Raw genomic sequence first — 17,292 nt, 5'->3', positions numbered from 1 at the left:
CACTGATAGTCATGTCATTCTGTTACTGTGTTGGTAACACTGATAGTCATGTTATTCTGTTACTGTGTATGTAACACTGATAGTCACACCATTCTGTTACTGTGTTGGTAACACTGATAGTCATGTCATTCTGTTACTGTCTATGTAACACTGATAGTCATGTCATTCTGTTACTGTCTATGTAACACTGATAGTCATGTCATTCTGTTACTGTGTATGTAACACTGATAGTCATGTTATTCTGTTACTGTGTATGTAACACTGATAGTCACCCCATTCTGTTACTGTGTATGCAACACTGATAGTCATGTGATTCTGTTACTGTGTAGGTAACACTGAGAATTATACTGGTGTACTACTATATGTTAATAATTGTAGATAAAAGTGTTTATCACATCAATAACTGCTATTTGTTATGAAACTACACCTACTTTAAACTTGACTTTATTGAATAAGCAGTAATGTGATTTGATGAACCAATAATATTTATGAAACTTAGATTTTTGTATGATTTGTCAGATCGAATTTTTGAAGATCATGAAAACTTGTTAGAAAATATATTAATGTGGACTCCAGATGCAACGCACAAGTTGTTTTTTGTCAAGGAACAGGACAAAAATGACGTTTTTGTAAACCCAGAGGTATGGCTTATTATGTTAAGTAGCAAAGTCACTTCTGTGCTATCTGCTGAATGACATTGTAAACACAAATTTACAATTTAGATAATTATAAACATAACTGTGGTATGTATAACAACTATTTCTTTATGATAGAACAGAGTTTTAAATAAAAGTACCCTAGTCCAACAAATACACAGCGTGCACTAGGACTGTATGTCAGGTTTGTTTATATATTTACTGAGGTAATTTTTAAATCTACTTAAAAAACAACAACTATTAATATTCAGTAAATGGTATCACTTTAAGTATATAAAAACATTACAGTTTGTATGAATTAAACTTATGAACATTTTGAGCTCTGTACATTGAAACAATTTGATGGAATGTATGACTAAAGAATACTCCAGTGCAAACACTTTCCAGTAGAGTACTTCCCAGAAAAAATTCTGTTTTTTTAGAAAATGTCCAGTCTTGTAGAGAAAACTCTTCACCCTCCTTTATTGTACTGTTTGTTTATGAAGATTGTTTAATTAATTTATTGTACTGTTTGTTTATGAAGATTGTTTAATTAATTTATTGTACTGTTTGTTTATGAAGATTGTTTAATTAATTTATTGTACTGTTTGTTTATGAAGATTGTTTAATTAATTTATTGTACTGTTTGTTTATGAAGATTGTTTAATTAATTTATTGTACTGTTTGTTTATGAAGATTGTTTAATTAATTTATTGTACTGTTTGTTTATGAAGATTGTTTAATTAATTTATTGTACTGTTTGTTTATGAAGATTGTTTAATTAATTTATTGTACTGTTTGTTTATGAAGATTGTTTAATTAATTTATTGTACTGTTTGTTTATGAAGATTGTTTAATTAATTTATTGTACTGTTTGTTTATGAAGATTGTTTAATTAATTTATTGTACTGTTTGTTTATGAAGATTGTTTAATTAATTTATTGTACTGTTTGTTTATGAAGATTGTTTAATTAATTTATTGTACTGTTTGTTTATGAAGATTGTTTAATTAATTTATTGTACTGTTTGTTTATGAAGATTGTTTAATTAATTTATTGTACTGTTTGTTTATGAAGATTGTTTAATTAATTTATTGTACTGTTTGTTTATGAAGATTGTTTAATTAATTTATTGTACCTGTTTGTTTATGAAGATTGTTTAATTAATTTATTGTACTGTTTGTTTATGAAGATTGTTTAATTAATTTATTGTACTGTTTGTTTATGAAGATTGTTTAATTAATTTATTGTACTGTTTGTTTATGAAGATTGTTTAATTAATTTATTGTACTGTTTGTTTATGAAGATTGTTTAATTAATTTATTGTACTGTTTGTTTATGAAGATTGTTTAATTAATTTATTGTACCTGTTTGTTTATGAAGATTGTTTAATTAATTTATTGTACTGTTTGTTTATGAAGATTGTTTAATTAATTTATTGTACTGTTTGTTTATGAAGATTGTTTAATTAATTTATTGTACTGTTTGTTTATGAAGATTGTTTAATTAATTTATTGTACTGTTTGTTTATGAAGATTGTTTAATTAATTTATTGTACTGTTTGTTTATGAAGATTGTTTAATTAATTTATTGTACTGTTTGTTTATGAAGATTGTTTAATTAATTTATTGTACCTGTTTCCTAGCACTATCTTCTTGGCAGCACCTCGTCACAGAACAGCATGGAATTTGACGATGAAGGCAGGGCAACATTAATTGAGGTATATTGTGTATGACATTTACTAGTTTTAACATTGTTATAATGTATCACTGACTAGGGATGTGAAATAAGTACAACACAGTAGTGGGACTTTTATAATGTATCACTGACTAGGGACGTGAAATAAGTACAACACAGTAGTGGGACTTTTATAATGTATCACTGACTAGGGACGTGAAATAAGTACAACACAGTAGTGGGACTTTTATAATGTATCACTGACTAGGGATGTGAAATAAGTACAACACAGTAGTGGGACTTTTATAACGTATCACTGACTAGGGACGTGAAATAAGTACAACACAGTAGTGGGACTTTTATAATGTATCACTGACTAGGGATGTGAAATAAGTACAACACAGTAGTGGGACTTTTATAACGTATCACTGACTAGGGACGTGAAATAAGTACAACACAGTAGTGGGACTTTTATAATGTATCACTGACTAGGGATGTGAAATAAGTACAACACAGTAGTGGGATTTTTATAATGTATCACTGACTAGGGATGTGAAATAAGTACAACACAGTAGTGGGACTTTTATAACGTATCACTGACTAGGGACGTGAAATAAGTACAACACAGTAGTGGGACTTTTATAATGTATCACTGACTAGGGACGTGAAATAAGTACAACACAGTAGTGGGACTTTTATAATGTATCACTGACTAGGGACGTGAAATAAGTACAACACAGTAGTGAGACTTTTATAATGTATCACTGACTAGGGATGTGAAATAAGTACAACACAGTAGTGGGACATTTATAATGTATCACTGACTAGGGACGTGAAATAAGTACAACACAGTAGTGGGATTTTTATAATGTATCACTGACTAGGGATGTGAAATAAGTACAACACAGTAGTGGGATTTTTATAATGTATCACTGACTAGGGATGTGAAATAAGTACAACACAGTAGTGGGACTTTTATAATGTATCACTGACTAGGGATGTGAAATAAGTACAACACAGTAGTGGGACTTTTATAATGTATCACTGACTAGGGATGTGAAATAAGTACAACACAGTAGTGGGACTTTTATAATGTACCACTGACTAGGGACGTGAAATAAGTACAACACAGTAGTGAGACTTTTATAATGTATCACTGACTAGGGATGTGAAATAAGTACAACACAGTAGTGGGACATTTATAATGTATCACTGACTAGGGATGTGAAATAAGTACAACACAGTAGTGGGACATTTATAATGTATCACTGACTAGGGATGTGAAATAAGTACAACACAGTAGTGGGACTTTTATAATGTATTATTGACTAAGGAAAATACGTTACTAAAGTAAATTATGTTTTCAGTGGTATAAATTTTATGAAGTTGTCACAAATAGATTGTGTAGCTGGTGTCAGACATGTGTTAATGTATAATTATTGAGTTGTATTTGTATTTTAAAGGAGTATTTCTCAGCTACAAGAATAACGGCTCCAGAAATAGAAGGTTTTCTCTATTTAAAGAGTGATGGGAAGAAGACTTGGAGAAAGTATTTCTTCATCCTGCGAGCATCAGGGTTGTATTACAATCCTAAAGGAAAATCTAGAGTCAGTACCAGTTTTAAATATTATAATGTCAAGGTTTCTGTAAATCACCAGCACTACTGTATTTCTTAGCTCTGATTTTAATTTGTCTCATACTAGTTGAGTGTTCAAAAGGGCCAGTTACTTATTAATATCAAAACGATAAGTAGAAAGCATTAACTCTTGTATAGCTCTTTTCAGGTCAGTTATCTAAACCAACTGAATTACAACTACATTTGTTTCATATTAAAAAATGTGTATTCATATATGTTTAAATAAGAATGGTTGAATTTTAACAAACCTACCATTGTAAAACATACTTAGGTATATTGCTTAGTTTATTTAAGCCACCTTTTACCTGTCTCATGCACATATTTCTGTATGTCTTATGAAACTAGGCTGGTTCTCTAAATAAATTAAATGATTACCACCCTGGTTATCAATCTAATAACTAGTGTAACATTAATTTTTCAGACACAAAACACCTTTAATCATTATTTTTGTATACCAGATTGAGGTCACTTGTTGTTCTACTTCATATACAAATTTTGGTTTGTGAGTTTTACTTTCTGTAAATCAGAGACACATTCGTGAACATTGGTTTGTAAGTTTACTACCTGTAACTTAAAGACACACTCATGAATATTGGTTTGTTAACTTTGTATAACTTAGAGCAATGTTCATGAACATTGGTTTGTAAGTTTACTACCTGTAACTTAAAGACACACTCATGAACATTGGTTTGTAAACTTACTTTGTATGACTTAGAGCCATGTTCATGAACATTGGTTTGTTAACTTAGAGCAATGTTCATGAACATTGGTGTGTAAGTTTACTACCTGTAACTTAAAGACACACTCATGAATATTGGTTTGTTAACTTTGTATAACTTAGAGCCATGTTCATGAACATTGGTGTGTAAGTTTACTACCTGTAACTTAAAGACACACTCATGAATATTGGTTTGTTAACTTTGTATAACTTAGAGCCATGTTCATGAACATTGGTTTGTTAACTTACTTTGTATAACTTAGAGCCATGTTCATGAACATTGGTTTGTTAACTTACTTTGTATAACTTAGAGCCATGTTCATGAACATTGGTTTGTAAGTTTACTTCCTGTAACTTAAAGACACACTCATGAATATTGGTTTGTTAACTTACTTTGTATAACTTAGAGCCATGTTCATGAACATTGGTTTGTAAGTTTACTTCCTGTAACTTAAAGACACACTCATGAATATTGGTTTGTTAACTTACTTTGTATAACTTAGAGCCATGTTCATGAACATTGGTTTGTTAACTTACTTTGTATAACTTAGAGCCATGTTCATGAACATTGGTTTGTTAACTTACTTTGTATAACTTAGAGCCATGTTCATGAACATTGGTTTGTTAACTTACTTTGTATAACTTAGAGCCATGTTCATGAACATTGGTTTGTTAACTTCCTGTAATTCAGAGCTACTTCTTCATTTTAAATGTTCTGCTGAAAACTGAAGGATCTTATATATTTACTTTACTTATGGAGAAAGTTTGACTTTAAGTAAAATAACACTTTCCACTGTTTTATCAGTTTATAAATATCTTTATATTTTGTATCTACCAATCAAAGGTTAAAGGTTCTTGTATCTCTGGTTAGTTTGATTATGACAGTAACTGTTCTGCTCTTGTGTTATACAAGTCATTAATTTGACTTTGTTTGTTTCAGTCTGTCAAGCATCATAATAAAAACTACCATATTATAGATTGTGACACTTTCTCTGATATTCTAAATAGCTTTCCAAAGATTTGGTGTGTCTTACCAACTTTGATGTGAACCACGTGTACAAAGGTTTCAACTGGAGAAAGAAGTACAAAGCACCAACTGATTTTGGATTTGCTGTAAAGGTAAATGTTTTATATTATTAATTATAAGTTAGGTCACTCGTAGCATCTAGAGTAGTGTTCTTCAGTATCAGAGACTAGCTCAGTGATTCCATTAACTGTCATGGTCACTAAAATGCAAGTACAGTGGAAAACATTACAATTTATTTTTCATTATTGTTTTGAGTTTTTATGTATTTGTTTTTATAAATCTCATTGGACATGCAGTAAAAGTTTAATATTGTTTTACGATTAATGAAAGTAAGTAATATGAAATAATTAACTGAAGTGGTTTTTGTTTTCCATAAAATGTATCCATAGTTAAGGTAGGCTTAGCTTTCTAACAAAATAAACTCTCATTATTATGATATTCAAAGGCTTAAGTTTATGGATTGATATTTAAGCTTGAGAATATATTTCAAATAATAAAGAGGAACATGGGGACATTTTAAAGATCTAGACCTGTCCAAGAAGAAACAAAAGAGGGATCATTATGAATACTTTTTTTGTGAAGGAATGTTTTAAACTTGTATACTTAGGCCCAAGATTCATTGGATCACTATTCAGTCATTAGTGTAGATAGACAAACCATTGTTGATTAAACGGATGTAACTAGAACAGTGTAAACAGGTTTAGAATACTTAGATAAAACTATTTTTTTTAAAAAACAAATTATATGATTCTCAATAATGGTGGTTAATTCATGACTGGCAAGGAATACCTTCAACATTGTTAGCACTGCTGTTGACTGTTGACATGAAACGTTGAATACCTTTTCTCTACCCATTTAGAAGAAGTGGCTTGTTCAACCTAAACATTCGTTCTGCTTATAGAAGGTGAATTTCTTTATAAAGAAATGACACTTTCCCAATTTACTTTCATTTGGTAGTGTGTGTTAACATATTATTAACATAATTTTTGTTTAATCTAATTACTAGCACCTAGTCTTATGTTAAAGTGTTTATGTTTTTATAATCTATTTATCAGCATCCAGAAATCCAGGTGAAATCCTGTAGAAACATTAAATTCTTGTGTGCAGAGAATCCTCATTCCCTGAAACTCTGGATGACTGGAATACGTGTAGTGAAGGTAAATAGAACTTTGTTTAATAACAGACTGACAGCTTAGATCCAGTTCACTAAAATTAGTTTGATTGGTTTTAGGATGATAATTGACAAATCACATGTAATCAGTTTTTTGGTAATTGAGACATTTATAGCAATACAACATCATAAAACAGTTAATTCTAGTAGATTCACATAGAGAGAATGAACTTTCAAGTTTATCGTTCTATTTACTCTTTAGAAATTAATGAAAAATATCTTATAAGAATATTCTGATGGTTTTGTCGTACATTCTGTGATTTTTATATTATTCTTCATTAAATTATTAAATTAATGTTTAATCTATGTTCTGTATGAACTGTTTTGTGATGCACATTTCTCTTTTTGTATAAATCTTTTACTGTCTCTAATTGTATTTGTTTTATTTAGTTTGGTCACCAGCTGAAAGAAAACTATGATGATATAATGATGGATATTGACTAAGAAGATTTGGATACACTGGCTCACGCCGCAGTTTTTCTGTTAGTTCTGTGGCTAAAACCTCATGTACTGCTTCCAGTGGAATGGAACCTATTGACCAACAAGATCCCGTTGTACAAAAGGTTATGACACATTCGCCTACTCGAGACGTAGCCTGGGTTCTGATTCAGCCTCAAGTCGTGTATTATTTGAACACGCCGGCCGAGAAGTTCATTCCTTCAAGAGACTCGATAAAGTCTAGTAGCAGCAGTAGTGGGTGCTCCAGTATAAATACTCCAACCAATGAACAAATAGTGTTTGAGGTAGATTTTCCTATTGGGACCATTAAACTAAAACCTACCTTGACACCAAAGATTCCACTTACTAGCACGACTGCATCATAGCCAAACAGTCAATGACTGAAGATTCTCTCAACAGTGTTGTTAGCCTAGATACTGTACAGGAAACTGTTGGTAATAACACACATGGCAGAAACTCTATGGCTCGAATGAGCTTACATCGGTCTCACCCAGTGGATGAAATTACTTTACGTGGTTTATCAAAAGGTTTTCAGAAAAAGCTGTCTGTTGATTCAGATACTCTAACAAAACATAAGGAGAAACTTCAAGGAGTTATTTATGGAACCAGTGCTGAAACTTCTTCTGTGGACAGTCGCATGGAAACATCGATTAATATTACCAGTATTTGTGATGAATTTCCCTTCCTCCACCACCACCAGAATTTGAATCTGGTGATGCATTACCTCCACCACCACCAGAAGCTTTCAACAGTGGAGGAAGTACCCTCAGCCTGGACTCCTTACCTCCACCTCCTTCGTCACTTGATGACCAGGTTAGTTGGCCCAGTACGTCAAGTTTAAATTCACTGCCCCCTCCACCTAGTGAAATTTCACAGAGGTTAGAAGACAGTAGATCACTCGAGGCAGGCTCTTATCTAACATGTCAGGATGAGCTGAAATATCTACAGAATGCCCCAGCTGTGCCACCTAAACCAGTATGTTGTACAGATTACAGGTCATCAGAGTCAGAAAGTCTTGTATTCTGCTTGCATCAAGGTCAGAGTAGTATTATACCACTGTTGTGTAAGAATGTTGAAACTCCTGTAGCTAACTGTTGTGCCACTCAGCAACAGTTTTCAGAATGTCCAATAGGCCCTGAGCATGGGTCTCTGAAAAGACGCATTTCTTCTTCCTACTCACCAAACGAGAGAGAACCTAGTGTTCAACTTGTGGTGGCTTCAAGTCCTAGCCAGTCAGCACCCTCAGACCAAGATATCATCAACCCTAACTATGTTAATAATATTAACCAAAAACCTGAACCTCCCAGAAGAAGTGAAACTACAAGACTGTCGGGTCGATTCCCTGCTGTGCGTAGATCTTCCTTCTCTATCGTCAGCTGTTGTGGTAAAAAAGACCAGCAGCGAAATGTAACGCCTTCTCCTCATTTTCTTCATGATTTACAACAAGTTATGGAAAAGAAGTGGATGGTTGCTCAGCAGTTATCAGCTGATCTAACAACAACTCCACACCAAATAATGGGTTTCAGAGCCCCATGTTTCCTGCCCCCTGAATTCTCCACTCTTTCTCACACACCACCTCATCCCTGTCCAAAACTCCATGAAGTCCAACAGTTTACAGATGGACGTCCAGAGCAAAATGTTTTGGGCAAAAAGAAACTGCCTCCACCACCACCAAAACGAAGTGAAACTACTTACTTAACTAGAAGACAGTAACTATTCCCTGAATAGTGTTTGAGCCATTTACTTTTATGAACCCAATAGTAGGATCGACTTAACAATGCACAGTTTGTTAAAAGAATACCATCAGTATGTGCTGGGTCTTCCCTCAAAGAATACCATCAGTGTGTGCTGGGTCTTCCCTCAAAGAATACCATCAGTATGTGCTGGGTCTTCCCTCAGATGGTGCTACCATATTTACTACAAGATTCCTCATGGGGTTTGCAATAATTCTTTAGGAAAAGTTGTTTTTAAAGTTTTTTGTGGATTATGTTGAATGGGCTTGTTTAACAAAGATGTGATTGAAAATGGGAGATGTTAAGCAGTATATACAGAAATTATTAAATAGAATAAAGAAATGGCTGCTTCCTTGTGGTTGGACAAATTTTGTGAGTGCTCAGAAATTCTGTGAAGTCAACATTGTATCGTATAAATCTCTACCACACATACCACATTGATGTTTACATGTTTGTGTTTGTTTTATTGCCAATTTAAGTTTTTCATGTTAAAGTATAGTTTGGAAATAGAAGCATTTAGTTGAGAGAGTGAAACAAAAATAAAAATACAGGAACATGGACTGTGGATTCTTGCCAAGTTGCTTTCAATCAAATAGGTAGTTTTTGTTGTTATGTAATTCTGTTTAAAAGGAACTATGATTTTTAATGTACTTAACAAGTTGACTCCCACATGATGCACCATCATTGTCTTCCAGTATGACCCACTGGCAAGTAGTGCTCTATTTTCTTTTTAAAGGGCCACTTATTAGTTGGAAAACAATGGTTACATATACAGTCTTACTATGAAAAGTAATGTAAAATGACTAGTGGGACAATAGGAAGTATCAGCAAAACAGGCTTGGGGGCCAATGTGTTAATAATTGGAAATTGTAGTGTTTTACTGAACATTTTCAATTACATTTTTAAAACAACTTTTTGAGAATCACACATGTTTTTGGTTTGTTAATTCTGAAACTGATAATTTTGTGATAAAATTACATAATGTGATATTACGGACATCATAGTTTTTAAGATACATGAAAAGGTTTCAGTTTTGAATTTACAGAATACAAGAGAGATGTTTTGTGTGTCTAAACCTGATACGATTGTAAGTTGTTTCAGTGTATTAATAACTACATATAATTGTTTAGGGTACCTTAAGGATGTTAGAACTTACGAGCACTGCACTTGTTTGGAGAAGCAGAAGTTCTTATGTAATATTCATAAACAAAATCCAGTAAGCTTATAGTAAGATGGTCCAACAATACGTATACGAGTCCAGTTTTACCTGCTGGTCAGGTTTTACAAAATCTTAAAATTTTAAGGATGAAGTAACGGATATTTGTTTCCATGATTATATAAATATAACATTTTGAAAGTAATTCTTTAAGATGATGTGATCTTCATGAAGTCACGTCCAAGATACTTTATTAGTATTCAGAATATCTCAAGCATCAATAGTAAAGAACTGAAGGTGACTATGAGTGTATATTAACATTCTTGTGAAAGTTGGTAAATCTTAACATTAACCACTATTTCTGCAGCAGTTCTTGTATTTAAAGTGTAATTGACCAAACTAAGCCGCATTTTTTATGTTTTCTGTACTGTGTTTCCAAGATTAAACTTTACACATAAAGGTGATTTAGCTTTCGAACTTAATTTAGTGTAGTTGTTTCCACTGGTGACACTCCATCCTGATGTGTGTGACATCTCATGTGATAATGTTGACTTTATGTTATTCTTTGTTTGGTGGAACCCTTGTGATGGTCACAGACTGCTTCAATATGAAATATACAGAAGACTGCCTCAACACAATAATATTTATCACTAACTTGTATAATTGTCTTGTTAGTAGGGCCTGTGAAGTCTATACTTGGGACTCCAGGGGCATGTGTAGTCCGCCAGAAGAGTCAATACCAACAATTCACTTCAGGCGTAAGAGAACAATTCATATTTTGTGCAGGCTAAAATGTTAGATAAAAGTTTTTTGTTACCTTAGTTGCAAATAAATAAAACAACTGTGTACTCCAGAATATCTTACAAACTGTTTTAGTTGGTTCAGCCTCTCACCTTCAACAAATAAATAAAACAACTGTGTACTCCAGAATATCTTACAAACTGTTTTAGTTGGTTCAGCCTTACACCTTCAACAAATAAATAAAACAACTGTGTACTCCAGAATATCTTACAAACTGTTTTAGTTGGTTCAGCCTCACACCTTCAACAAATAAATAAAACAACTGTGTACTCCAGAATATCTTACAAACTGTTTTAGTTGGTTCAGCCTCACACCTTCAACAAATAAATAAAACAACTGTGTACTCCAGAATATCTTACAAACTGTTTTAGTTGGTTCAGCCTCACACCTTCAACAAATAAATAAAACAACTGTGTACTCCAGAATATCTTACAAACTGTTTTAGTTGGTTTAGCCTCACACCTTCAACAGGAGAATAGATTTTCTGTAATAAACTAGTTCATAATTAGAGTTCACTCATGGTAAAGATGTTTACCAATGAAATGACTTGTACAATTTTTTGTGGTTCATGGTTGCTTTGTTTGTAATGATGTGTAACATGCTCCAGTCATCAATACTTAAATCAAATATTAAAAAAACATTCTTTTATCTTATCGAGCTCCTGACAAATTACAATTAACTTTGTAAAATAATCATTCTATCCCATTATTAAACTGAGTCATAAACACACATAACACTGATGTTAGAAATTATTATTTTTACATTTCAAAATTTTATGTGGCTCAAACTTATTAAATGTCTTAAATACAGAACATGCCCTCTGACATTTTAATAGTTGTTTTGTACTTGTTTTAACTGACTTAAAGAAAAAATTCAACAAGGTTATTAACTTCCCCTCTGTTTATAACCACATACTTGTGCAATGACAGAAGTCGTACTGTAAGTTAATTAAGTAATTAGTTTTGTAGAATACATTATCCCATCAATTACAACTGTAATATGATTTTTAAAACAAATCATTTTGTTTTATCAAGTCTTGTACTTTTTTTTAAAATCAGTTTCATAATAAATGCGATCTTTATCAGAAGTACTTTTGTTAGATTTTCTACAAGTACATAAATATGCCAAATGTTTAGAAATATTTACATGTTTTACAGTAGTTTTTTTCTTAAAACTTTTAACAGATTTTCTACTGACAATTAAATTAACACTTTTAAAAACTTTTGGAAACTTGATTGGTTCTTCTTTGAGTGTTACAAAAAGTTATCTTAGGTAAACAGAACAACAAACACCACCTTAGAAAAAAAAAACCATGTAGTTTTCTCAAAGTTACCTTTAGGCTTAAGATAACACTTGGTGAATTTTGGACATGGTGATATTTAACTGTTTGCTTTGTATTCAGCTGTATAATATCCTTCATGTTTTTCTTCTATTGAGCTTGTAGGTAATTATTTTTACTTACAGCTTTGTATTCATCTGTATAATATCCTTCATGTTTTCTTCTTCTATTGAGCTTGTAGGTAATTATTTTTACTTACAGCTTTGTATTCAGCTGTATAATATCCTTCATGTTTTTCTTCTATTGAGCTTGTAGGTAATTATTTTTACTTACAGCTTTGTATTCATCTGTATAATATCCTTCATGTTTTTCTTCTATTGAGCTTGTAGTTAATTATTTTTACTTACAGCTTTGTATTCAGCTGTATAATATCCTTCATGTTTTTCTTCTATTGAGCTTGTAGTTAATTATTTTTACTTACATATTCTACACTATCATTCAAACACTATTTTCTGTATTAACTTGCTGTTTTGATGAAAAGTTAAATACATGGGTTATGTGTTCTTTATCCAGTGCAGGGAATTAAACCCCAAATGTTGGAGAATTTCTGATATTAAAAGCAACAAATACTAGAGCACAGTAAAGAGAAATAGTTCTTTACCACATTTTTACAACCTGTCAGCCACAGGTTTGAATCCTTTCATCAAATGTGGGAGCTTATACTATAATGGTCAATCCAGCTTTTCCTTGTTGAACATTTAGCAGTGGGTGTTATAGGCTAGTTGTCTTTCCTGCGATCTAACTTAGTTGGCACATATGGCCCCTTGGTGGGAAATTAACAATTTTTAAAAATAATATCTTTCTCAATCCTGGGTTGTTCCCAAAAGCTAATATTAGAGTTTCTGGTCTGAGAAGCTTATCAGGTTTTCATTTTTATCTCATACTGCTGAGTAGTGTGAAACAGTTACTGTAAATCAAACTGTTGAGTAGTGTGAAACAGTTACTGTAAATCATACTGCTGAGTAGTGTGAAACAGTTACTTTAAATCATACTGCTGAGTAGTGTGAAACAGTTACTGTAAATCATACTACTGAGTAGTGTGAAACAGTTACTGTAAATCATACTGCTGAGTAGTGTGAAACAGTTACTGTAAATCATACTGCTGAGTAGTGTGAAACAGTTACTGTAAATCATACTGCTGAGTAGTGTGAAACAGTTACTGTAAATCATACTGCTGAGTAGTGTGAAACAGTTACTGTAAATCATACTGCTGAGTAGTGTGAAACAGTTACTGTAAATCATACTGCTGAGTAGTGTGAAACAGTTACTGTAAATCATACTGCTGAGTAGTGTGAAACAGTTACTGTAAATCATACTGCTGAGTAGTGTGAAACAGTTACTGTAAATCATACTGCTGAGTAGTGTGAAACAGTTACTGTAAACCATACTGCTGACTAGTGTGAAACAGTTACTGTAAATCATACTGCTGAGAGTGTGAAACAGTTACTGTAAATCATACTGCTGAGTAGTGTGACACAGTTACTGTAAATCATACTGCTGAGTAGTGTGAAACAGTTACTGTAAATCATACTGCTGAGTAGTGTGAAACAGTTACTGTAAATCATACTGCTGAGTAGTGTGAAAGTTACTGTAAATCTTACTGTTGAGTAAACCTTTACCTATAATACACAAACCACTAAGAATCTCATGTCTGTAACAGTTTGTAGACAGTCCAACCACCATCATGTAAAGCTTGTGTGTGAACTCTGATCATCTGACAATTCTCTACACTTCTTTGGCCTGGCATGACAACAGAACTTAATATATAACATTAAACACCATTTTTATCAAGGTTTATTTGTGCAGTGCTATTAAATTTATTTATTTTAGCATATAATGGTACCATATCTTAGCTCCTTGCTAATTTATTTCTATATAGTTAAGAAACTGCAAGGGGTACCACAACAGTTATTTCAAACCCTAAATTTGATCAGTATGTTCATTCAAGTAGAACCCTCATGATGTGCCCTTGGTACGTGTATGTGGGAATTATAAACAATGATAAATATTCTCTAACTCATTCAATTATCAACCTGGATCAGTGAAACATTATCATTATAATGGTATGGAAGAATTGGCTTATAACATGTAGAGTGACAAAATATTCTTTTGTCCTAACACTTTTGTACTGTACTGTAATTTTCATGTCCTAACACTTGTACAGTACTGTAATTTTAGGACATAATGGAGATGTTAGTAATAAAAATGTTAGCAATATATAATATTTATATATTTTATATCCTTAAGGTAATGGTCAGAGTTAAGGTTAATAAGAAACAAGGTAACCTATGGAAGGTTATTTTGTAAAGGTTAATTCATGACTTGTTTTGAAATAGTTATACAAGCATTTTTTTCTTTCAAAAAACAACCAAACATTTATGATTGTTGAATTAAATTAGGGTTAGGATTGTGCATGTTTTCTAATTTTGCTACCATCATTATTAGGGTTAGTAGTGTGCATGTTTTCTAACTTTACTACCATCATTATTAGGGTTAGTAGTGTGCATGTTTTCTAACTTTACTACCATCATTATTACGGTTAGTAGTGTGCATGTTTTCTAACTTTACTACCATCGTTATTAGGGTTAGTAGTGTGCATGTTTTCTAACTTTACTATCATCATTATTTTACTTGTATGTCATCGCCTTCACCTCATTCCTTAATGTCCCTCAGTTGTTCTGTATAAAAGAAAATCTCTGGGTATTAGAAATATTGTGCTAGGCTTAAGTTATGTTGAACCATTGTTGTTGTTGCAGTAGAAATATGTTTCTTCATGTTGATGAAACTGTAGTAGAAGTGAGATAACTATAAACATCAGTCGTTCTTGTAAACTGATACACCATAGGCAGATCCAGTTACCAACCAGTACTAAGTAATACTGTCTTACTTACACTTGAAATCAGCATGAGATGTAGCAGATCCAGTTACCAACCAGTACTAAGTAATACTGTCTTACTTACACTTGAAATCAGCATGAGATGTAGCAGATCCAGTTACCAACCAGTACTAAGTAATACTGTCTTACTTACACCTGAAATCAGCATGAGATGTAGCAGATCCAGTTACCAACCAGTACTAAGTAATACTGTCTTACTTACACCTGAAATCAGCATGAGATGTAGCAGATCCAGTTACCAACCAGTACTAAGTAATACTGTCTTACTTACACTTGAAATCAGCATGAGATGTAGCAGATCCAGTTACCAACCAGTACTAAGTAATACTGTCTTACTTACACCTGAAATCAGCATGAGATGTACATAAAAAGTTTATGAATAAAAACTTCCTGCTGAAGATCTGTATTAAAGTTCTCAGTTTTGGAATAAAAATGTTTGTGTGGAGCATGTCTACAGGTGTACAGAATGTAAGTACAAGAATCCAGGACAACATCTCATCAGACACTGTTCCACCTTGGTGATTACTGACTCTCACTTTAAAACAAACTAACTTTTGATGTTGTATTCCTATTCATAAATATAGTTTTTCAAACATTACAAGTTACTTTGATAAGCTGCATACTTTGTGATAAACTATAAGACTTGAATGTGTTAATTAAATGAAGTTAAACACCAACATTTCTCTATTTTTATCAGTATTCAAGAAGTGTTTTTGAACAATGTTTCAATTGTGGACAATTGCTTAAGTTTTTCTTTACATGAATTGTCATATTTTTTGTTTTGTGTTCAGACAAATTTTTTTCACATAAGTATGTATTTTGTATTTTAGAATCAATTTTTGAAAGCTGTTTAGTCTTTGTTTTCAAATGAAAAATGTGTTTGATAATTATTTTATTGAAATAGAAACATTTATTTTTAATGAGATGTCAATTTTATGTAACAATGTGAAATTTCTCATCTTTAAAAATAAAAGCTATAATTACATACATAATTAGGTTTTCACTTGGAAACAAACAAACTTTCAATATGTCTTCAAAAAATTTATAAAAAAATATATAAAAAGGTAGACCATATAAAAATATTTGGGTGAGACTTTGGCTGTGTCCCTAAGCATGCACACATTTTATTTTACAGATCTCTGAAAGTACTTATTGTGTTCTTTAACAATATTATTAACAGATTTACCAAACAATATTTTAAATTAACCTAAACTGTTAATTTAAAGATATAGTTCATATAATTTGTGTAATCACAAGGTTTTAAAATTTCCTATAAAGACTTGTAATTATAGTTTTGGAGGGTGGAGTTCTGCATTAGTGTACCAGAATTCTATCATGTATTTTTGTACACCAGGCTTCAACATAAAATTCCAATATTTATTCCCAAGAGTCAATATGTACTCATCTTGAAAGGCTTAACACAATATTTAGCAATGAAAATTACTTTGTTATGTTGGGCAGATACAGTTAAAAAATTAAAAACTTTAAAAACAGAATGAAATGTAAAAAAGGATGAAGATTTATAAATATGATTTCCCCTAACATTGTAATGAGTTATAAAGTTTGGTTAGTTAAGTTCAGTTCATGAAATATAACTAGTGAAAACTCAAAGGAATGCTTAATCATCTGGTTAAGTAACTTGTTGTTAGAATACTAGACTGGTTCATCGACTAATGAAATCTGAAACAAAGGAATGTTTCATCATCTGGTTAAGTAACTTGTTGTTAGAATACTAGACTGGTTCATCGACTTATGAAATCTGAAACAAAGGAATGTTTCATCATCTGGTTAAGTAACTTGTTGTTAGAATGGTTCATCGACTTATGAAATCTGAAACAAAAAAATGTTTCATCATCTGGTTAAGTAACTTGTTGTTAGAATGGTTCATCGACTAATGAAATCTGAAACAAAGGAATGTTTCATCATCTGGTTAAGTAACTTGTTGTTAGAATGGTTCATCGACTAATGAAATCTGAAACAAAGGAATGTTTCATCATTTTAGTAACTAATGACTTAGACTGGTAACAGATCAACAACTGAAGACT

The 17,292-nt window shown here is 31.9% G+C and overlaps 3 protein-coding genes across 5 annotated transcripts in view; 2 read left to right on the top strand and 1 right to left on the bottom strand.

The window, feature by feature from the left end:
- Positions 1 to 9,614, top strand: part of LOC143234703 (amyloid beta A4 precursor protein-binding family B member 1-interacting protein-like) — a 63,298-nt gene extending 53,684 nt beyond the window's left edge. For all 3 annotated transcript variants that reach the window (XM_076472259.1, XM_076472261.1, XM_076472260.1), the window contains exons 6-11: positions 520 to 641; positions 2,280 to 2,354; positions 3,775 to 3,918; positions 5,674 to 5,784; positions 6,748 to 6,849; positions 7,254 to 9,614. In XM_076472259.1, the coding sequence (XP_076328374.1) occupies positions 520 to 641; positions 2,280 to 2,354; positions 3,775 to 3,918; positions 5,674 to 5,784; positions 6,748 to 6,849; positions 7,254 to 7,307 (608 nt within the window). In that variant the 3' untranslated portion in view covers positions 7,308 to 9,614. The remainder of the gene's footprint in view (positions 1 to 519; positions 642 to 2,279; positions 2,355 to 3,774; positions 3,919 to 5,673; positions 5,785 to 6,747; positions 6,850 to 7,253) is intronic.
- Positions 8,004 to 9,614, top strand: LOC143235792 (uncharacterized; the record flags this gene model as incomplete). The annotated part of the gene is made up of 1 exon (XM_076473993.1): positions 8,004 to 9,614. A coding segment is annotated over one exon (1,032 nt), but the record flags the coding sequence as incomplete, so codon positions are not given.
- An 835-nt stretch (positions 9,615 to 10,449) lies between these two features.
- LOC143234704 (5'-AMP-activated protein kinase subunit gamma-1-like) overlaps positions 10,450 to 17,292 on the bottom strand; it is a 133,924-nt gene continuing 127,081 nt past the window's right edge. Inside the window, exon 18 of the mRNA XM_076472264.1 lies at positions 10,450 to 10,998. The gene's annotated coding sequence lies outside the window, so the exon portion shown is untranslated. The remainder of the gene's footprint in view (positions 10,999 to 17,292) is intronic.

Source organism: Tachypleus tridentatus, chromosome 12 (genome assembly GCF_004210375.1).
Source record: "Tachypleus tridentatus isolate NWPU-2018 chromosome 12, ASM421037v1, whole genome shotgun sequence".
In the NCBI taxonomy this organism is placed as follows: domain Eukaryota; kingdom Metazoa; phylum Arthropoda; class Merostomata; order Xiphosura; family Limulidae; genus Tachypleus; species Tachypleus tridentatus.
Note: the sequence above shows the minus strand (reverse complement) of the source record. Positions and strands in the feature narration are given on the sequence as shown.